At 41.0% G+C, this 22357-nt stretch overlaps 2 protein-coding genes across 9 annotated transcripts in view; both read right to left on the bottom strand.

The window, feature by feature from the left end:
• MCM9 (minichromosome maintenance 9 homologous recombination repair factor) overlaps positions 1 to 15564 on the bottom strand; it is a 48134-nt gene extending 32570 nt beyond the window's left edge. The window contains 6 exon segments of the mRNA XM_036379946.1: positions 4607 to 4726; positions 5953 to 6078; positions 8204 to 8404; positions 9363 to 9444; positions 11076 to 11392; positions 15171 to 15564. Of these exon segments, the coding sequence (XP_036235839.1) occupies positions 4607 to 4726; positions 5953 to 6078; positions 8204 to 8404; positions 9363 to 9444; positions 11076 to 11392; positions 15171 to 15480 (1156 nt within the window). The 5' untranslated portion in view covers positions 15481 to 15564.
• Positions 15565 to 19677: 4113 nt separating this feature from the next.
• FAM184A (family with sequence similarity 184 member A) overlaps positions 19678 to 22357 on the bottom strand; it is a 74552-nt gene continuing 71872 nt past the window's right edge. For all 8 annotated transcript variants that reach the window (XM_054514225.1, XM_054514223.1, XM_054514219.1 and 5 more), the window contains one exon: positions 19678 to 21441. In XM_054514225.1, the coding sequence (XP_054370200.1) occupies positions 21427 to 21441 (15 nt within the window). In that variant the 3' untranslated portion in view covers positions 19678 to 21426. The remainder of the gene's footprint in view (positions 21442 to 22357) is intronic.

Genomic DNA, 22357 nt, shown 5'->3' with positions numbered 1-22357 from the left:
AAACAAACTGGAAAGAAGGATGGGCTTCACAGTATGGTAAAGGAAATGCTGAAGATATCTGTTATTCATCCAAAAATCAACTGCTTGAAATGCCTGCCATTTCAACAGCAGGATGAAAAAGTCTGATGAAGGCTGGCCTGGAGGTGTTAGAAGTGTGTAAGACCTGAAACCCTCAACCAACATGACAAGATATTGTTCCTGCAGTATTTCCCATCCAAACTAACTATGGGCCTTCAGATAATAGCTGTTTGAAAAAAGCAAAATTTTTGAAGATTGGTATCTCTTGGGCTAAAAAATCTGTCATGCAGGTAGACAAGGTAAACTCTCCCAGGACAAAGCCATTTTGGAACAGCATTACTGAGAAGAAATTAAGGGAACTAAAGAAGTGGGACATTGTTACAGATGGGGCATGTATGACAATATTTGATCACAGCTTCAAATTTAATTTCTTCAACAAGTTTAGTAGACTTCCTATAGAGCTAAAGGCTTTCCAACTTGAGGCCCAGATGTTGAAGGAACAGCCAGTGAAGCCACCCTCAAGAAAATATTTTCAGGTTACATACTGATCAAGTTCATGTACAATTATAAGTATTCAGGAAAACAATCCCGTGGTGGAAGTGATGATCAGAAAAAGTGACAACCTAATTAATACTGCATCTGTAATAATAACTTTATCAGGGACAGGGTATGAATCCATGGTGGAAAATGGTTTCCTGGCACTACTTTGGCTTATGTCAGCTAGGGAAGGCACAGGAACAGTTGGAGATCTACACAGAGGGAAAAGTATCTCCAGTTTCAGAGTCCTGCATACCTCAGGATACTGACACCATGTACTCTATTTATAACCACAGCTGGATGGCTCATGTCAGTGGCTTTGGATTGGTTTCTAATGGATCAGAAGAGAGACAGCTGTTAGCACCTGAAGCCTGCCTAGCAGGGGAAAGCTTACCATGAAAGAAGAAAAGGGGTGGTTTCCCTCCAGTCAGTTCCCTTCAATGAAAAGAAAGGAAATCAGTAGCAAACTGCTGTTGGCATAAATGGACTGTTACACGACAAAATACCAACAAAAGGAAGTACTTGCAAGGCTCTGCAGAGGTTCTAGAGGAGAGGCCATAAGGGTGCATGTCACACATCTCAGAAAGGCATGTTATACAGAACTGGAGAGCTGGAGAAACAGCTGATAGTCTCCCAGATTTTTAGGCAAGCTGTTTTAAAAACAGTTCACAAAATTTTTTAAGCAATCAATCTGCGGAGGGATGCAACACCAAACAAAATTTTCAGAAGTGTGAACAGTCAAATATGCACTAGCAAGCAGCAGAATGACTCTGAGTCCTGCATGTCCATGAGCTCCAGAGCTGCCAGCTGCTGCATGTGTTGGTTCCTGTTGCACAGCATTCGATCACTGCAAATCTCAAGCTCCAGAGGCAAATGAAATGTTTTCTTACTAGTGATTATCTCATCCAAATAAACATAAGCGGCACTGTGCCTCTGGGGCCTGCAAAACAGTTTATTTAACTCAGTAGTAAGGTGAGAACTCCCAGAGAGATCTTGCTAAGCCTCTCTAAGTCTCTATCTTTATGGAAAACTGTGTATCAATTTCTAAAAATAAAAGGTAGCTGAGTGACTCCCTGTGATTCTCCGACGAGACACAAGTCAGGGAGAATGAACCGGGCCTGTAAAAAAAGCCAGTGTAGACAGAACGAAACATGGGACAGATGGTTCCCCCATCTTTCATTTACAGATCACAAAGTCCTACAGTGGTCACATAAATTCTTACCATGGAGTTGTTGTGTGTGGGCTGGTCTGCCTGCCAACTATCATTAAAGAGATGTGGGAGAAACAAACCCCGGTTCCTCATATAAGTCCTAAACTTGTAGAGAATTTGCAACAGAAAACTTCTGCTAAGTGTTTGAAAGAAAGGCAACTTAATAAATAAGTAAGCTCAGAAACTTACTTACTGAGTGGAGGTAAAGTTCTGTTTTTTTCAAAACAGAGAACAAATTATCTGTCATTTCTAAGGCTGTTTGCAGCAAGCGGGCAACTTGAGCTTGTGGGTGAGATAGAAAGATGAAGGTCTTCCAAACCTTCAGCAAGAAAGCAGGGTTTTCTCCTGGGTTGTACTTTCTGAATCAGGTAAAACAGCACAGACTTTGTTTAGAAAGTGGAGGGGAAGGCAGGAACCTGATTGAAAAAGCAGAGGCCCAACAGCAAATTAAGCTGCAGGAGTTAGGTCACTATTCTGAAATTCTACAAGCCAATTCCAGTCACGTCGGTAGGGGTTAATGGACTGCAGCAGGCACACGATACTGCAGGGACACAAAGTATCATAGTGGATCTCAGAGCAGGTGATGCCCAAGGTATACCAGGGAAGAAAGAGAATTTTGGCACAAGGAGAATGTTAATGACCTAATATGCTGTCCTGGTACAAATAAATACTTGTACAGAAAACCAAGTAAAACTAGTATGACACAGTTTGGGATACAGAATTCTAATTCAATGCTTAAATAGCTTGTGTCCTAAACCAGTACCAGATGGGTAAAGGGCACAAGGTGTCAGTGTACACAGAATCTTACTAAAGGCTGGTGAGATACCAGCTGTTTTCTCCAAAAGAAGGACCCAGCTTTTAGGATTTAGGGTTTACCCAATCTCAGGTGTGTCTTTTGGCCGTGTGGACTGCAATCCCAGAACCAGCAATTAAATGCAATTCAGACTGCTTTTTATATACAGCAAGGAACTAGCTGAAAGTGAAACTTAGATATTTATTAATATTAATACACTGGAGGGAAGAATGTGCATTAGGGCTGTCCTCTCTGGGAAAACAGAAACTGGTAATTCAAAGTGTTCAATTATGACAAGAAAGTAAAGCAGTTTAATAGTTCTCCAAACTAATTTGAAGCTTCTGCACAGAGAGCAAGTTTACAAAAGTCAATGTTAGGTGCAGCTAGCTACAAGCATATTCATAAGACAGTCCTTGCACGGGAAAGGCAAAGAAAATAGTAATTCAAACAACATCCAAACTCCTGGTCTAGAAATTAATACCTTAGTCCAGCAGTTCTAGCCATGGAAAGGTTCCCTGAAATTAAACTAGATTAATAAGATTCCTTGCTGGGCACTCAATTTTCACTTGTGATAATGGTCCTGAAGAATTCTAAAGTACAAATCTGGTGCTGCTGTCAGATTTGGAAAAAGGGACTGAGAGAGAAGTTTTTTAAAAATAAGGAATATTTAAGTGAAATATGGATGATTTAAAGGCCCAAGACAATCCTCTAATGAGATGAAACTTTATCTCCACACATCATTAGTGCACATATACCACAGTAAGCAATATTTGTCTTCAGGGACATGTGTTTGAACCTAGCCATCATGGCTGAGCTGGAAATCAGATCATATTCAGATCAGGAAGGTGAAGCATGGGAGGGAGACATGGTGAAGTAGGCAACAGCAACATCAGAGACTGAGAGCAACAGACACAGGAAATCACTTCTTACAAAAATGGGCAAAGTCACACTGAAATACATGGCAAAATTGCACTCCAGGTCACTGCGAGTCCCCTAGCAAATCTGAAATCATACAGACTGTTCTCAATTCTTAACACAGAACAAAAAGTGGAGAAAAGATTTTGCTAAGCCAAAATTTTCTCTCTGGCTTCTCTCCAGACCTATTTGTTAACAGTTTGATTGGAAAGTCAGAGGCGTATGTGTTTCATAACAAGTTCCCTGCACACAGGAGTGTACATGTTCAACATCATGCTCAACCTCCACAGCTATGGAAGAGTCAGTATATACATAGCTAGGGAAGATTTATCCTCTGGTTCTCCCATGTACAAATAATGCTATTTCCTAGACATACAATGACAAGCAGCACTCTCTAAGGAATATTCAAGTTACACATGCTAGCTGAGACACAGGGATTTGACCCTAATTATTTTGTGATTTTGAACATACAAGTAGTATATTCATTTGTTCAAATAAAGTCATTGGCAGAGGTAATCTGACCCTGTACATTGTCCCAGAAGAGTTTGCAAAGATGGCTAGCATTGAGAGCCAGCTGGGACATGCCTAAATTTAACAAAAGGAAGAAAGAGGAAAAAAAGAAGAAAAAAACCCACTTGCTCTCTGAAACCATTTAAAAACCATCTTCATGAGCAAGAAATAGTTCCTCAACAGAGGGGTGAATTTCCAGAAAGCAAACAGAAATCAAACTGGCACCAGACAGAACACATAAAAGAACAGAAGAGAGGAGATTATCTGTTCAGGAGAAACCAAATGACGCTAGCTCATCACACAGCGTGAGCTCTGGAAAGATGTCATATTTGTCATAGCTGGGAAATGCTAAAAATACAGGTTCAGATCACTCTCTGCTAGCAAAGCATTGAGAGGTGTCTCTGGATGAGGCTTGTCAGGCTCCCTGCTAGAAGCTCATCAGTCCTTCAGGGATACAGACAAAGAGGCAGGACTGCAGAGAGTCAGACCAGGCCTCACATGCAGCAGTTCTCTGCTTCAACTGTGCTCACAACAACCTGAGCACATATGTTCACATACATGAAGGCTTCTATACAAACATACTTGAGTGAGAGATAACCTGCTACAGCTGAAGAAGCACATACCTGCACTTGTGGATCCAATTCCTGCTGTAAGCACAGAGCGTGGCATAATCTTTACTGCATACTTGAGGAACTGAGATTTCCCTGTACCTGGGTCTCCAACCAACAGAAGGTGTGATTCACCTTGGGGGAAAACAGTGATGTGGGAGTAGACAGTTCATACACAGACAAACATTGACACAAAATGCTCAGATTAAATAATACTTGTCATAGTCATCTAAAATTTAGCATTATATAGACATTAAAATATGTAATTCTGCACTATTTATTTGGTGTGATAAATACATTTTTTAATAAAGTCATCTAGACACAAATATTTACAACTGAGTATTTGTGAAGTGTTTGCAGGTATTTGACACTTCCTGTAATATGAGTTCTTAGATTTTAGAATGCTCATTTCTCAGACTCAGTTCATTCTTGAATATGAAACAGAAGGATATCAGGTTTTAGTTACCATTCCACTATTCAGTTATTTAAATTATTGCAAAATGGACTAATAAAATCAGCAGGCTGTTTTGCTTAAGTAATTCTTTGCTAACAGTTACACAACTTTGTCTTTTCACAACAATGAAATTACAGAAGTAAATAATTCATCTGCTAAAATCTCAGTAGTGCTCTAAATTTTTTTCACTGTTTTCTACAAAATCCAACTTCAATTCAAATATAAAGTCTATAAGTTTTTTAGCTGTTAGAGCATTAAGAAAATCCTGCATTTGTATATAGAGACATACTTTTAAAAATTATTATGACCTACATAGATTATGACCTGTGTACCACCTGGCACATGGCATATTTGCCATCTAACAACAACAGAAGGCAAATCAGCAGGCAGGTAACTTGGAGTTACAACACTAAGTGAGATGTGGTGACAATCACAGATGGAAAAGTCTGGCATTAGGAAGTGAAATTAATCCTTTAATTTTTCCTTTTAACATACTATAGTGATCCATATTAAGGAAACATTAAGATTCCATCCTTTGATGCCAAATACTGCTGGGAATGTTCTACTAGAAACAAATTCAAAATGTCACTTTTACAATAAAAAGTGAGATGTTTCAGATAAAATAGCTGCCTTTAATATTCTACCTAATGGAAACCTAAAAGTCTGCTTCTATTGGGTTTTATTTGGGAAAAATTAAGTAAAAAGAGGAAGTCTAGACACCCACTTGTCTGAGATTTTCAAAGAATAGTCAAAATTGATTAAAACTTGTTCTCACTCAAGAAAATGGGATGACTGCGCTTCCAAGTTCTTCCTGGTTTGATTTTGGAAGGGTGGGGGGGATGTGGGTGAGGACAGGGATGGGAATGACTGTTACAAAGGACGCGATACTTTTAGAAACAATACAAACCTCTGGTTCGAGTTCCAGCAGCATCAGTCCTCTGCACACCACCAGCAAGCACCATGGCTACAGCCAGCTTCACCAGGTACAATCCAAAAACTTGAGGACATAAGCTAGCCAAAATTTCATTCCTCCCTAAAACAGGAGCAAAAATGGCACTCAGCAGAGTTAAAACTTGGTTTTCCAGGGACTCCCATGTAGACTGACAAATAATTTGGGCAAGAAGAGTAGGGTAGGAAGGAGATTTTAAATTTTTTTTTTTAAATGGCACCTAGAGCGGTTGTTTGATCCAAACTTCCTTCATGATACAGAAGTTAAGTAAGTCACAGTCATAAGCAGCAAAGCCAATCCTATTGCAATTTAAGGAATGAAACGCCATCATGCAAATTCTTTTGTTCCACATTTACAAGTGTAGAAGCTACAAAACCTGAAAGTTTACAGATTTCAAAATATCCCCTTGAAAACTTGTGTGTTGTACATTTAAGAAAAAGTCTAACACTTATTTTGCCTTAAACCTGTGCACACATAGTGTGTTTATTTTCTCATTGTTAGCTTCCTTCTCCTTTGATCCTCCAGTGTCACAGATCCCTCCGTGTCTCTTCCTCCCTACTATAGTCTCTTTCTAGCAGCAGAATATTTCAATCTGCTCTGAAAATGCTGATGGTGTGGAAGATATGTAACAGGATTAATTCTGTTTTTTGAGATTCTGACACCTCCAGCAGATAAGGGGTCTCAGGTTATATGCCATGTGTTACTTCCATTGCTAGGGAATAAAAGAGAGTGACTCATTTTGCGAGCTTAACTTCATGTTTTAAATTTAGATGTAAGTATATGGTACTGGACCTAATGGAAGACTTAAGGTATATGTGTTTCATTTGGAGTTCTTCTGAAGGAATTAACACATCTTTGTTCATCCAAAAGTGAAATTTTAACAACGAAATTTTCCGCCACACGCCGGTCAAGATTTGACTTCACAGTTAGGAGTTAGCATCATTAAGTGACACACACATTCTGTGGCCTCAGACTCCTTAGTCAGGTTTAATCTTTGCCCTCAGTTTCAACTAAAATTCAGACAAACTGACTGAAACAGACACCTTGGGCAGTCAGGGTCCTTCTAATTTCCACCTCAACTTTCTTGTAGCCACTTGAAATTTATTTATTCTGAATGGGTAATATTAGATAGAATGACGTTGCTCTCTGCAGGCTTCCAAAATTTGTCCTGAGAATGAAAGATTAAAAGGGACCTTCAAGATCCTGAGTTACTTTCTGAACAGTTCTAACGAGAATGATAAGAAATATTCTCATTCCAAATAGCAGAAGGAAGAAATGTTATCATTCCAAACAGCATGAAGCTAGCAATTAAATTGCTTTCCAGGAAATGCAGTTTTGAAGAATCTTTAACATAGACAGGATCTACGCTTTCTTATTGTGAGCAGGCTCATTTGAGGGAGGTTCCCACCTGCTTTTCCTCCTGTTTTCTTTAAAAAAGAAAGACTAAGCCTTTTGCAGGGTTTTACAAAACAGACTGTCAGCCTAATAAAGTTCAGGGGTGGAGACCCCAAAGAGTCCATTGAGCTTCTGCAGAGTTGAGGAGAAGGCACTCAGATTACAGAGAGGGACAGAGTTCCACACAGAACTACTGGGAATTCCAAGTTGGCTGACTGTGGACCATGCTAAGTTTAGGAGCCAGCATACTGAACACTGACTGTTCTGGAAGCCACTGCGAATTGAAGGCTCCCCTGCTCCTAACTCAAGGATCTAGGCATCCCAGAGTTATGTTAAAGATGGGATGTGCTAATCCCTATGGTAAAGAAGCAGAGCTTAATTTGGGATGCAGAGACAGTGTGTCAGCTCTCTCACCCCAGAGGCAACAGCTGTGCTGACTAAAGGCAGATCTGATCCACACTATTTCTTCTGAGAAATATGCTACTTCTTTCTTGATTATAAAACATTTTTCTTTTTTTTTTTCCTCTTATACTTACATTCCTTTTCATTTCTTGTTAATAAATGTTCCAAAAAAGACTTGAATAGAAAGCTCAGAGGATGAAGATCAATGCAGTAGGTTTGGTACTTCCTTCCACCCCACCCCAGTAATATTAAAGTAAGAATTTTGTATTCTTGTAGTGAAAAAAATATATTCTTGATGAATGAGTGGTGAGATAGGATAATGAGGGGAAAATGTGTTCAGTCATTGTATTTTCGCTCCTGATTTCATCTCTTTCCAATCAAGTGTCCTACTTAAAAGTGTTCAACCACTAACCTGCTAAGGGATCATTCCTATGCCTTTCCCAGAAGTCTTCAAATTCCTTGCGAACTTCTTCATCAATTACAACCCCTGCTAGCTGCTCATTGTTCACTTTAACATAGTTGGCTTTTAAAACAAGCTCCAAGTCACAGCGTGCACCCTCGTGGAAAGGTTTCCACCTCTGCATTACCACTCCATACACTGTGATGTCATCTCCTAGAGGTAACAACAAAAATTAGTAAAATAACAAAAAAAAAAATCTGACTTGAGGCATGTAGACACTTCAGCTAGCTGTAATGCACAACAACATGATCTAGGTCATGTGTTACAGTTAACAAGGTTAAAAAAAATCTAACAACAAAAAGCAAAACCTCCTGCACTTACTGGAAGTCTAAAACAAAGATAAGGTAGGTTGCTCAAGTCTGTGGTAGGAAGTGTTATGTCTTTCCACCTCTGTTTAAGGGAGGTGAATTCTTAAAGATATACCTCTGCTCGTTTCCTTTTTTAGAAGAGAGGGATTCCTGGCAAACTGTAGAAGCTCTTTCAATTAGATTGATTATACAAAAAAAAAAAATTAGTCAAAACTTATTTGGCTTCTGGTAACCTTTGTGGAGAATGAACCCCAGAATCACTTGTTAACATTCTGAGTAGAGCTTTCTTCTGAGAAAGTACAACCACAAATTAATTTCTTGTGGAAATGTGCCTATCTGAGAATGTTTAGTGCATTCTCCATTCATTGTCCTGCCAATGAGCTTCTTCTCTGAATGCCAAGTAACTTTTTCTACCTGCAGTACTCCTTAGAGAGAGGTCAGCTTTCCTGGCCCTATGAACCTATGGAGGGGCACCTCACACTGTGTGACCCGATGTCCTAGGGAGGTTTGGTGTTCTACACTAACAAGGTTTAATGTACTTCCTGTCTGTCACAACACATTACTTATTGATGCTGATCTGTCAAACAGTCAAGATGTAAGCTGACATGGGGGGTGCATGACATTTTCTGGAATGGTCACCAGCTGCCACGCTAACGTTCAGCCCGAAACAGCACCGTGACAGACGAACACACCTCATTTGGGGAGCCCCCACCACTGACAGCCACCCGACAGAGATTCATCTCAAGTGCAAAACTAAAAATGCTTGTGGGTACAGACATAGGTAATTTATGCTATATCCTCACCAGACTTGCAACTGTCCACCAAGTCATCTTCCAGAACAACCACCATGCAACGAGGGATGCTTCCAACAGACAGCCTCTGAACCTAGGGGATGGGAAGGAAAAGCACTTCTTAAGAACTGCACCTTTCAAAAGCCTTTAATTTACAGCTGCTATGGCATGTGGTCCTTTCCTGGAACTGAGGTCAGTTCTTGCTTTTTACCATAAAACTTACAGTAAGGATGCCCATGCTGCCCTGAACTTAACAATGAAAGTTTAATGCTGATATTAAAGGAAATGGGATTGAGTGTTAAATTAGCAGAAGGTGCTCAGTGCTGGGAGATCTTGTGTGATTTCAATATCTTGCTGAAGAAAGCAAAGCTCACTAAAAGAGGTCATTTGAAAGACTAATTTTTTTATTTTTATTATAGTTTGAGTTATTACTAGGTACTTCTTCGATATGTAAAGTTGACTTTGGGTACTGAAGCATGTGCATGGGTTAGATAACGCTTCACTGAAGTAGATACTGAGTGAATATTCTCTGTATTTTTCTGGTATTTAACCATGACTTGACAGTCTGAGATTAAGTTTAGGTGCCAAGGATTAAATCAAAAACAGGAAACCCCAAATATATATTGACAAATGTGCCAGTAACTCCTGTAATTCTTTTTCTTTTCTTCAGGGCAAAGTCTCTGCAATCTTGTCACAGTCCATTTCCAACAAGCAATCTTTCCATTTACACTTAGAGCTTGCAATAGTTTTGAGAGTATCCACTGCACAAGAACAACAGTCAGAAGGACCTTTTCGTTCTGCAGCCCAGGTCATACATGCCAGAATTCTAAATGTATTCACTCTCTGGTGCCTAGGAAGGTTAATTCACCCTTGTGTATTATCTAAATGGCCACAGGCAGTTCACATCACTGTCAGTACTGATGGCACATGCACAGTTATTTGCAGACCTCAGTAGCAAACACAAGGGAAATTCACTCCTAGTTTAACTTTACTGTTTTTAACAAGCTCATGTTGCTGAAAATCCTTCCTACCAGTGAGATATGTGTGTCACAGGGCATAACAAAATCTAAGTTAAAGAGATTTCCCATATGTCAGAAACAATCATTATATGTTCATGCAATATAGGGCTTATTTCCTAAAAGTTTATTCCCTTACTATTAAGACCTTAATTTCTAACTTCACACATTTCTCTTCACCTTGTCTGTACTTCCACCCAGGGCTACCATCAGAAACCAAACACAAATTCTGGCTGCAGGTTCTGTAAGGATCACATATGCAATAATTGTGAGTTCAATATTGGCTGAAGGGAAGAACATTTGCAGACACCATGTACTGACCACACTGCACAGCTACAGCTGGCCCTGGCCAACACTGGGCTAGCTTTAGTCCTCAGAACCAGTGTTGAACATCAGCATCATGCACAGGAAGTGCTTAGAGGAAAAATAACACACTTGGTGTTACAGGGATTCAACGTGGAAGGGAATTTCATCTATGGAAATTTAATCTATTCACTGACTGCTGGTGTTTTGTACAATATTGAATAGAATTACCCAGTTACAGAAGTATGGTCTACATGTTGGCTTAATTTTTAATTCTTTGACAGGAAATCTCTGACCAATGGGTTACCTGGCTCCTTTCAGTCATCTAAGGCTTGTTTTAAACAACAGTAGACATCCATACTTTAATACCTTCCCCTTTTGTCTATGTTTTTTTTTTTTCCCTTACCTGTTCCTGAATTTTGATTTCTTGATAGTCCCTGCAGCAGGTAGGAGAAGAGGTTGTTCCAGAGAGACACATGAACTTGGTTGAGTTGCAGCCTTCTTCATTGAGGCAGGCTGCTGGACGACAGAAGGCGTAGTACTGCTCGAAGTCAGCCTTGACAGCAAACACATGCTTGCACTTGTTACAGATGTAACTCCGCTCAAACTCCAAAACCTTCACCGAACTGGTGCGTATGACAGTCCCAGTAACAGACAAAAAGTGTCCCACGTCCTTGGATTTAGGAATGTGCTCTCGAGTCAGCTCTGGGCAAACAGGCAAACCTGTTAGACAGAAACATGTGCAGCATAAGGCTGTGCTTATCAAACAAGGACTTACAATGCAGTTAAACAGAAAACACACCAGACATATACAGTAGCCATTGTTATTAGCATTTTATAAACATGATTCAGCTATTCATCTGTTGTACCATAAATCTGATTCACTGTCCTCAGATGGTGAAAATTATCAGACACTGAGCACTAGCTGAAAATGCTGCCAGGTTACTCTCCCACTCTTGCCAAGGGGTGAACAGTCATGAACAGCTTCCATTCATGGAAACGGATCCTGATGTTCTCATATCTGTATTAATTCAGATGTTCCTTTTGCAAATGACATTTATTCTACATCTGGTTTATCTGAATGACAAATTTTTGGTTATGCTACTTAATTGTGGTCCAGGGTTATCCCACAGTTAAACAGGTGTAGCTCCTAATATTGTGTGAATTCTCAAGTCTAGGCAAACTCACAGTTGGAGAGCATTTGATCTTAAATCCACATTGGATACCAGTAAACCTCGAGCTCAAAGAAGATAGCATAAAAAGAATGTAAAGGGGTTATGAACACAGGCAAAGCAAAATCACTTGTAAATTCAAATGCATAGTGACAGGACACTTTCCACTTGCTCTCCCTTAATTCCACCCCAGCAGCCAGTTCAGTCATGTGCTGATCAGGCTCCAGAGCTCACCCATCACTTGGCACCAGAGTGGCTGAAATCCTCAGGAAGATTAATCTCAACAACCTACAAAGTCCTTACAAAAGTAAACGGTCTTGAAATGCTCACCTGAGCAAAATATTGCCTACTCAGAAATTAGTAATGAGCTACAAGATAGCGAATAATTATAAACTTAATTTCTTATCTTTACTTCCAAAATATTTTGGAATTATTTTCTACAGAGATGTAACTACAAATCTGCTAAGAAATAACGTTTCTAAGGGGACCAAAACTATTTGTGCATTTAGGGCAAATATTCTCAGTGACTTTGGCTGGGGAAAAAAAAATTCATATTTATTTCAGTGTTTTCAACCCTAAATTCCTTATTTCAGACATGTAGAAACATTCTGGTTTGATGCTTTTAAACAACACTTGACTTTCTGCTTTTGTTCAAAGAATTTTTTCAAACAATTGAACTAATTTTAAAAGGTAAGAGAATAAAGTAGAAAAAGTGGAATTAAATAATCAGGAGGAAGTATTTTGTAAAACTGCAAACATTTTTTTCTGTTTGACTCTAATAAAGCTATTTAACTGTTCTACCCAGCCTGCTGAAAATTTCATTCTACCACAGATTTGCATTTCTAGTCAGTTCAGGAAAAAATAAAAATCCGTTATTTCTCCACCTGTTTTGGCTTTTTTTTTTCCTTAGTTCAGTATTGCTGCCCCTGAAAAAGCTTTGCAAAGTGCACCACATCTTACACTAGAGAGAGCTGCAGCACTGTTGTCAGGATATATGATGATCATCTCTGTGAATTTTGAAGAGACAAATGTGACAAAAAGAGCCTTCATTCTGATCATACTAGACTGCTTGACAAATTCTTTAATTGAGTATGTGCCTCTTTGTATTAGTTACAAAAAAGCTATTTAAAATATCAGAAGCAGCTTGGCCTTCACTAACAAACACAGTGGTGCTCAGGCTAATGATAAACAAGGAAAAATCATTTAATGGATTTGTAGCAAAAAATAGAAGTTATACAATCAAATTCCTACAATGCTGAAATTCAGATAAAGAACTTTTACTTTCTTCAGTGAACTCCAGGTAATCATCCATTATTAATAACTGCATATCCACACTCCTTCCATCCTTTTTTGAACCCCTAGATGCCCTGTCCATATTGGTAGAAAATGTTGAGATTGTTTCTTATATCTGGTGTATGCAAAATCACTTTTCCTCACTTAATTCCAAGCCTGACGCAAAGATACCATCACCAAACTCGTGGTAGGTGCCTGCTGCTCCCACCAAGAATAGTGCACCACATTCTCATTCCCTCCTTCTCTGACATGGGAATGGGAAGTGGCACTCCAAGATGAGAATTCTGAAGGTAATCAGAACTCAGCACCTACTTAAAGGTAACAGTATCATGGGAAAATTTGGGTGGAAAAAGGGCTATAGAAAATTTAGGTTATTTCTTTTTTTTCTGCAGTGAGCCTTTCAGTGGTACAGAGCATTAACCAAATTATGTGGACAAATGCTATTTTGATCCAGCTGGACCTCTCAAGGATAACTGTCCCTGTTCTTCACCAACATCTCTCCAGCTTATGGATGGAATTATCTGTGAGTCTGCTGACTGAATTCTATCAATGATCAGTCAGGCTTGCTTTTATCAGTTACTAAAACTATTTGATCAAGGGGGCTAATTTTGCCAGAGGTTGATAAGGGACTATTTAGACAAAACATCACTGTGGGAGGAATGATCAGCTCCAGCAAGAGGCTGATAGGAGGAAAAGGAACGTCTTAGAGATACCACTACTCTTGCAGAGATCGTCTCTCCTTGCTGTATTCCTTCTAATACTTCCTTGGAGTCTTTTTCCATGCTGAAGCCCTGAATGATGTAAATGCATCTCAGAACACTAGGAGGAAAGCTTTACCTCATTCCTGCTTTCATAGGTACAGGAGGGTGCTTGTCGTCAAGTTTCAGTCCAACACAAGAGGCCATCCTTTTACCTCACACACTCAGCAGCTGAGTACAAGCTCCTCAGCACCTGAACACCACAGGCTAAATGTATTTCTGATGTATGCGTTGTCATTACAACATTTTTATGGAAACTCACTGGAATGAAACACAGGCCTATTTAACAATGTGATTTATCCAAATTCAAGCTGCCAAAAGACTGAATGATCATAAGCCACTCCACAACAGGACAGAGGAGGGAAACACAGGCTGCCAGCTCTCGGCTTTGCAGACTATTGCTCCAAATTGTTATGATCAGAAATGACCAGAAGGGATGGTGCCACTGCTGACCCTGTTTCCCACAACAGGCAAAAAAGACATTTCAATCCCAGAACCTGCACTCCACATTTACCAAAACTCAAAGCTACTAAAAATTTCCCAATAATAAGGAATAATGATATATCATCTGGCAGTAAAAACATTACTGAATCCTCCATTATTAATCACGCCTTCCAACAGTTCCTTCCAATTTTATGACAAGCAATTTTATAACAGTTAAGCATAAAATTCAACACTTTCAGACAAAATTGTTACAAGACAACTCAAAATTTAGACTTTGGAAGATGGCTGGAGCCAATAAGGACTGAGTGCCAACGGGCATGGTAGGGAAGGCAACCTGCAGTAAAACTTTGGAACCATTTATCTTCCCCTAAAACTTTTTTCCCAGGACTTTTTTTTCCCTTTTTTCTTCTCTCAACATCTTCTGTCCAGAAGAAATAATGAAAGACCAGCTGCTGCTTTGGAGAAGTCTTTGCCCTGGAAAGGCTTTAGTGTAAGCCCTTACCCAGCGAGGGACACGCAGCCCAGTGGGCATGGCCACAGCTTTTCTTTTGGGAGGTGATCTACACCCATCCACCTGTTTGCACGTGTTCCTTGCTGCTCAATAAACACTAAGGATTCCCTCGGCTTCAAACACAGGAACGGCAAGAATTAAACTCGCTCATTCCATGGCACCCCAATAACTGGTTACGGAAATGTTGGCAGTTTCCCTGAAGAGCCAAGGAAGAATAGTTTGTTACAGAGTACGGAACTTTTGGCAGTTTCCCTGAAGAGCCAAGAAATGCCGGCAGTCCCGGCTGGGAGGTGCAGCTCTCTGCAGTCCCGGCCCGCACTCACCCGAGACCCTGGCGTGCAGGTTCTGCTTGAGGCTGAGCTGTGCGGGCTCCGCGCTGTCCTGCAGCGCTGCCAGCGCGGCCCGGCGCAGCGCGCTGTCGAAAATCGGGAGCACCTCGCTGGGGAAGGCGTTGAAGAACTCCCCGATCTCCATGTTGGTCTCAAAGAGCGTCAAGGCGTCGACGACGACCGGGTAGTGCGCCTGCTCGTCCGCCTCCCTCAGGATGGCCAGGATTTCGTCCTTGTGGTGCTCCAGCACGTACGACTCGAACACCTGCCCGATGAGGCTCACCTGCTCCGCGCTCAGCACCATGCTGTCCCTGGCTGCCCGGGGCGGGCAAGGCGCGGGGAGGCGCTCACTCACACAGCGCCGCTTCCCGCTACGGCCGCGCGCCGGGCGGGAAACTTTGTCTTTCCCTGGGAAAAGCCCAGCGAGGAGCCAGGCGAGGCGGGGCGGGCGCAGCTCCTGAGCTCGGGCAGGCAAACCTCCTCAGGGCGGCACCTCCGCCGCCCGCCACCGGGACCGCGGCAGGCACCGAGGCCGGGCCGGGCCGAGCCGAGCCGCCCTCAGTGACGGCTCCCGCCAACCCAGCCCGCCCCGCCCCGCCCCGCCCCGCCTGCCGGTGAGAGGCGGGGCGCTCCTCCCGGTAGTGCGAGAAGCAGACTGGGGCGGCTCTCCTTCCCTCGCTCTGCAGGCGATGAGGGCAGGCGGCTCCCGCAGCCACTTGCCAGCCCTCCCGCTCCGGCCGCCTCCAGCACGGCAAGTTTTGAGGGCGGCCAGCCGGCTGCTGCCCCAAGCGCGTCCCGTCCCGCTCAGCACCGGGCAGCGAGGGATGCGCGGCGCTCCCTGCAGCCCGCCCGGCAGGCAAACGGGCAGCGCCCGCGGCCCCCCGCTCCCCCTCGGTACCTGCAGCGGGGCCGCCCCGCTCCCGCCGCTTCCCGCCGCGCCGAGGCAGCGGCCGCAGCTCCCTCACCCGGCGGGAGGAGCGGCTCCGTCCCCGCCCCTCCGCGTCGCTCCACGCCCGGGCCCGGCGGGCCCTGAGCGGGGCGGGGCGGCGGAGAGCGGCCGGGGCCGGGCGGGATGCCGGGGCGCTTGCCGCAGGAGAACCGGCCCGCCCGGGAGCAGGAGTAGGAGCGGGGCGGCGAGGCCGGCACGGGGCAGTCCGGGGGCACGGGGGACGCTCCAGCTGCTCGGCCTCTCGGGAACAAAAGATCCGTCTGCGGGCTCTCCGTGCCGCTCTCTGCAGCCCGTGGAGAGAGACGCTGCCCCGGCACAGCGTGGAGGATTGCGAGGGCTGTGGACAGCGGTAGCCTCGAGGCAGCTGAAGCTGCTTCCTACAAGCTCCCTCTCCACCCCCGTGGGTTACACCTCGAAGTCTAAATTTGGTTTCTTTGGAGAGAGCTGCACGACAAGCCAGCCTCTTCCCCCTTCTTCATGAGGGCGTAACAGAGTCTGAGGAGTTTGGGGATTTTATTAATGAAACCAAAAAGCAGGGTTTGCTGCAGGCTCTAAAGCTGTTGCTTATGCAATTTACAGTATGGTATTTTGAATAGTTTCTTATCTATTTTTCCCCGCATTTAACAACCCAGTGACATGCTCTACAATTATTTGAAATAGTTTGGGTTTTAGCTAATGCTGTATCAAAGTCCTGTTCCAGGCTGTTACCATCCGGTTTAAAACCAGAAGAGCAAAGAAGACTAAGTCTCTATTACCAAACGGAAAGAACTTTGAAGGTTCAAAATATATTCAAAACACATGATTAAAACCAAACGAGGTTAAATGTTGGTGTGGAAAAATTGATATATTTTATTTAATAGTAAAAGAGGCAAAGAGAAAAAAAGAGAAAAGAAACAGAGAAGTGGGGGGGGGGGGTGGGGAGGACAGGGAGAGTGACAGAGGTTAGGTAGAAACATATTGCCCTTCTTAGGGTCCCAACGATTGCCTTCTGTTTTACTTTCAAATTTTCTTGATACCTCTGAGAAGGTATTTGAATCTCTTTCACACATCCATTCAAGTCTTGCAGTATCACAGAGCACAGGTTAATGTCCCCATAACTTCAAAGTGTTGAGCGATCTTAAAGCTATTCTCCATTGAGCTGCTGACTCCCAGGCCCTCTCATTGTTAGCCTGTATTAATGATGACTTCTTGATAGGCAATCAAAACAAAAATCACTGTCCATGTAAGATCTTAACCAAAAAGTGTACTACACTAACACCAATAGTTCTATAATAAAAACATATCAAAAGAAATGTACACAGTTTGTATTTTAATACAAAATTTTACAGTTGGTGTAGGGGTAAATCAACACTTCTCAAACAAGAAATAATATCCTTTAGATGCCTTATCAGGTTATGATATATGGCTTTAATAGGTAAAGTAACTACTTTAATGCCTTAATAAAACTAAGATAATTAATTTTAACGTCTAGCATGCTGGGTTGTTTTTCCCTCCCAGTCCTATTTAAATTTTAATGAATAAGAAAGCTGCAGTGTATACTTCACCTCCTGACTATATTATCTTACTACCCGTGAGTTCATCTGAAGAATGTTTGGCCAGCAAAGAAGGGAATGGTCTTGGAATGTTTGGAGAAAAATTTTGTGTGGAAGTTCACAGGTGCTTTAAATTACAAATCAGATTTCTCTGAATTGCTACTCCACATGCTATGGGAAGAGGATTTCTGCACAGGACTCCTGTCTGGTGAATCAGTGGATGGACGTTCAGTTACCTCTCCTGCATTGTTTGAAAACACAAACTTCAGTGTGATTGTAGATGTTGCCTAAATCCTCACCTGAAGAAAACAGTGTTTCCAGCAAAAGACTGCTTCATGGGGATTATAAAGAGGAAATGTTTTAACCCCTAGATATGCATCTAGAAGAAAAATACATTTTGTTTTATAATATGGTCCTGTTGTAACCAGTGTAATAAATTCAGCTGCAAAGGCATTCCTGAGATCTGCACTTAAAATATAAATTGATCACTATGAAAATTCAAAACAAGTTCTTTCTCTGACATACGCTTTCAGTGTCAATTTTAATCAGTTTATAGTGCTGGTTTTGCAAGCTACAAACCCAGGCTGCTATTTTCCAATAATGAGAGAGTTATTGCTGCACATTTGTTAGCAGTTACCTGCCTCCTGGTATGGTGGAGCTGTCATCTCTGTGAATTCCTGGAGGTGCCCACGTGTGCTTCCTCAGACTGTGTTGGTAGCCTGAACAACCAGTGCAGCAGTATGAAAAACAGTGCAGCTTCCTGCAACTGGGGCAGCTGATTTTTCAACTACAGAGCAAGTAGCAGATGTTGGTATGTAAAGGCTGTGATCAGGTAGTGGTTCCTACAAGAAAAAGCTGAAGTTATTTATCAATTTACTATTATCTAATAGTAACTAGTAACTGTTATGTGCTTAGCTGAGTAATGAAGAAACGTTTGCTCAATAAGAAGTTATCAAAAAATGTGTGAGGCCCTTTCAAAAACCCATGAGATAGCCTCTTTTGAAATCATGATGCAAAATGGACAGGGAAAAGTAATTGTTTCAAACTAGTGGATGGAGACAGTGCTGGCAGTTACCAGCCTGAAAAGCTCTCTTGTCCTAGGCTTGGAACACTTGCCTGGTTTGGCTCTGCTTTCCACTTGGAATAATAATTTCTTACATAAACCATATTACTATTTTTGCTTTGAGGTCCCTCCTAATAGTCCTGTGTGGTAATGAAGACAAAGACTTAAACCTGCTCTGTTTTTCAGTTTTACAGAACACAGTGTGTGCCCTCAATGTGGGTTTGTTCCAGGAGAGGAGTACAGAAGTGCCCATTAATGCTGTGGTCAGGGTGGTGGCACAGTGTGCAGTTTGGACACTGCCAGCAGGGCTGCACACGAACTGAGAAGGGCTCATGGATCCCACAGGTTAGGGAAAGGTTCAGACCAGGCAGCATAAACATGGCTGGATGTTCACGTGGCTGTTAAACGTGGGCTCCAGACTATGCCCTAAGGTGTGTCTCTTGGCAGCTGAGGCTGGGGCTGCCTATGAACTCATGAATCCTTGCACTTTTAGCTTTTTCCAGAATACCAGGTACTGCAAAGATCAGGAACACAGTGGCATTGTCATCATGCAAGTTCCTTAATCTCAAAAGCCAGATACTGACTTATTTGACAAATACATTTTACAGGTTCTCAAGGCCATTTGGTAGAAAATAGAATTTTTTCTAGTTTCCTCTCATTGGTTTTTTGGGCATTTTATTTTTGGTTGGTTTTGGGACTTTTTTTTTTGCTATTTTTTTGGTTTGAGGAGACTGATAAGGCTCTGAGTGTGGCAGACCTAGTAACTGAGAGCTTCTAAACATTCAGATGCCTACTAGTAAAAACAGGCACACCTTTCACTGAATAGGTAAATGTAGGGATCATTATCTTCGTATTCCTGTCCAGTTATGCGAAAATGCACAAATGAAATTGAAGATGGGAGAAGGCAGCTGATCCCTTGCAAAGCATGCAAGAAAAAATACACAACACTCACTTCAGAACATTGTAACAAAATGATCTAGTGAATTTTATTTTGGGTAACAGCCAAGAAATCTGACATTTTGCCCCATATGGCTTTCTTCTAAAATTAAAAAGTTGCATATACCTACAGTTGAGTCCACCAGCTACAGAAAATCTGATGTATACATTTTTAATCCATGGCAGCATCACCAGAATACAGCTTTCAGTGGTGTTTTCAAGGTGAATTATATGATAGAAGTTTTTAAATGTGCATTTAGAAGATTTTTATATCGTTTATATGAAAACATACAAATTTTTCATTTATACATATAGTACATACAAAACTCATTGTAATTAGCAAGTATCTTCATCTGGGTATTTACCTTTGTGCATATAGCAAAAAAGGATGCAGTTAGGGCCTTAGATGAAATATTAAAGTTCAAGACCTTTGTATATGCTAACTAGAACCTTATTCAAATAACTCAAACATATTTTTTTCCTGCTTTTAAAAGATAAGAGATTTAGCTTAAAAATACATTCATAAAACAAAGACAATATTCTCCCTGAGACTACCAGTGTGAGTTAATTTGTGGTAATCTTTGAATGAAAAAATATAAAAAAGACAATAAGCTCTGGTTTTCTCTAAGCTGCAACAAATTTCTTGAGCAACACTGACATCATAAAGGGTATAGATTGGGGAATCATGCTCACTAGCTGAAAAACAGTTTCATATATTAGTTTAAGAAGAAGAAAAAAATTTAATACAGACAAGAGAAGGTAACTAAGTTTTAATGAAAGACCTGTATCTGTAGTATGTATTAATGGGACAAAGTAGTGTAGTTGGTATTTGTTTGTTTGTGGCTTCTGTTTTTTAGTTTCAGACATGAATTTTATCCAAAGCAAGACTATATGCTCAAAATGTAGATTCTTGATTTACACAGAGATACCTAAAATACTTCTCTAAATATTTCAAGCATTTGTTTTTGTTAATATTCATAAAAGAAATATAGAACCTGTGAGAACAGTTTTTGTTGAATTCAATGATAAAATCTTTGATTATAACTAGGTGGTGAAGTCTCATAAGCAACAGGTGAGGAGTCAACCCCCCCTCCCCAATGAACAGCTCCTGGTTTGTGGCATTTCTCATCTTCTGTCAGAATCCATCTGCTCTGAAGGCCAGCAGCTACACTAGGTTTGTTTAGCGTTTCTTCCTTTTAAATGTTAGCCAGAGAAGGTTTTTAAACTGCTACAAAGTAACAGAACTGGGATGCATTAGACATATCCCACCCAAATTGGAGAGAGTGAGAGATATATATTTTTCCTTTTACAGTTCAAATTGCATTTATAGTAACCATGCAATTATGTTATCTGGGGGGAAAAGCCTTACCTGAAATCAAAGAAAACACATTTATAGGAAAAAGGGGGAAAAAGCATTATGTTTGTTCTACCAAAATTTATTATGTAGTAATTACAAAGTTTAAAGATTCTTCCATGTTAAATAAAAATAATAGTTATAATTACACATATTGTATAGTACCATGTCAGGTGATTCCAACAAATATAACATGAAATACAGTGCAGTTTCAAATCAGAAAGACAAATACTTTCTCATTCACAGTGTTTGACAAATTACAGGAAAGCTTGTTCACATGAGGGTTTACTTAAGGTCATGCTCTTATAAACAGTCCACATCACGCTGTGCCACAAAGACAAATCATCTCTCAGAACGTAAAGTATCGGGCAAACCACTCCTGGCGCTGTGGGTCTGGGGAAGCCACTGGTGAGGCATCAGTCTGAGGAGGGCTAAATTCACAAAAAGAGAACAAAAAAACAATTATCCTACAACTACGTGAAAAGTACAACTGTTAGGAGATGAAAAAGAAAATCAAAGAATATTCGGTAAGGAACACAGTCTGTTTTTCCATGGATTAATTTATCAGTGTGCCTTAGGATGTGATTTAATGTCTCCCTATAGAATCTGTGATCATCCACTCCATTGGAGAGCATCAGCAGCACAAGTCAGTTCAGTAGCCACATTAGAGGGTGGGCAAGTAGTATTTTGGAAAACATAATTTTAAATCTCATAAAGAGCTGTAGTTTGCAGAAGAATAAAAAGAGTTTTCTTGGAAAAGCATGACTGTAGAAGGGTCCTCTTTTAGCATCCTTTTCCTGTGGTAAAGTTAATTTTGAAAAATATGATGTGAACATCATATTTGTAGACATGTGCTCACAAAGACTGGCTGGCAACTGAACAGAAATACACACTTTTGTAATAATACCCATCACAAATATCACTTGCAATTGTTCATGCACACACTTAAAATATGCCAAGATACTAGAAAAAACAAACTGCTGTGCTGCAAACAGCATTTGGCTCCTCTTTGAAAGCTTAGCATTCTCACAAAATGAACAGGAAAGAATAATTTAAATTTAATTACACAAATTCCTTTATCAATAAAAATTGGTAATAGAATAATTCCTACTATAGGATAATACAGAGCACAAAACATTTTGGAGTGGAAACTCCAGCATCACAGTCCATGGGGTCATGCACATGCATGTTTATAGATACCTGAGCATATTCATGCATATAACATGCACAGGAAAAAAATAGCAACAGTACTTTTTTTTTTTAAAGAAAAAGTTTTTCTTGAAAAATATTGTTTTCTGCTATCTATTTTAGATTCTATCATTTGTTTCCCTTTATAATTAGCAGTTG

The sequence above is a fragment of the Molothrus ater genome, chromosome 3 (genome assembly GCF_012460135.2).
Source record: "Molothrus ater isolate BHLD 08-10-18 breed brown headed cowbird chromosome 3, BPBGC_Mater_1.1, whole genome shotgun sequence".
In the NCBI taxonomy this organism is placed as follows: Eukaryota; Metazoa; Chordata; class Aves; order Passeriformes; family Icteridae; genus Molothrus; species Molothrus ater.
The sequence above is the reverse complement of the archived record's forward strand: the minus strand, read 5'-3'. Positions and strand labels throughout refer to the sequence as shown.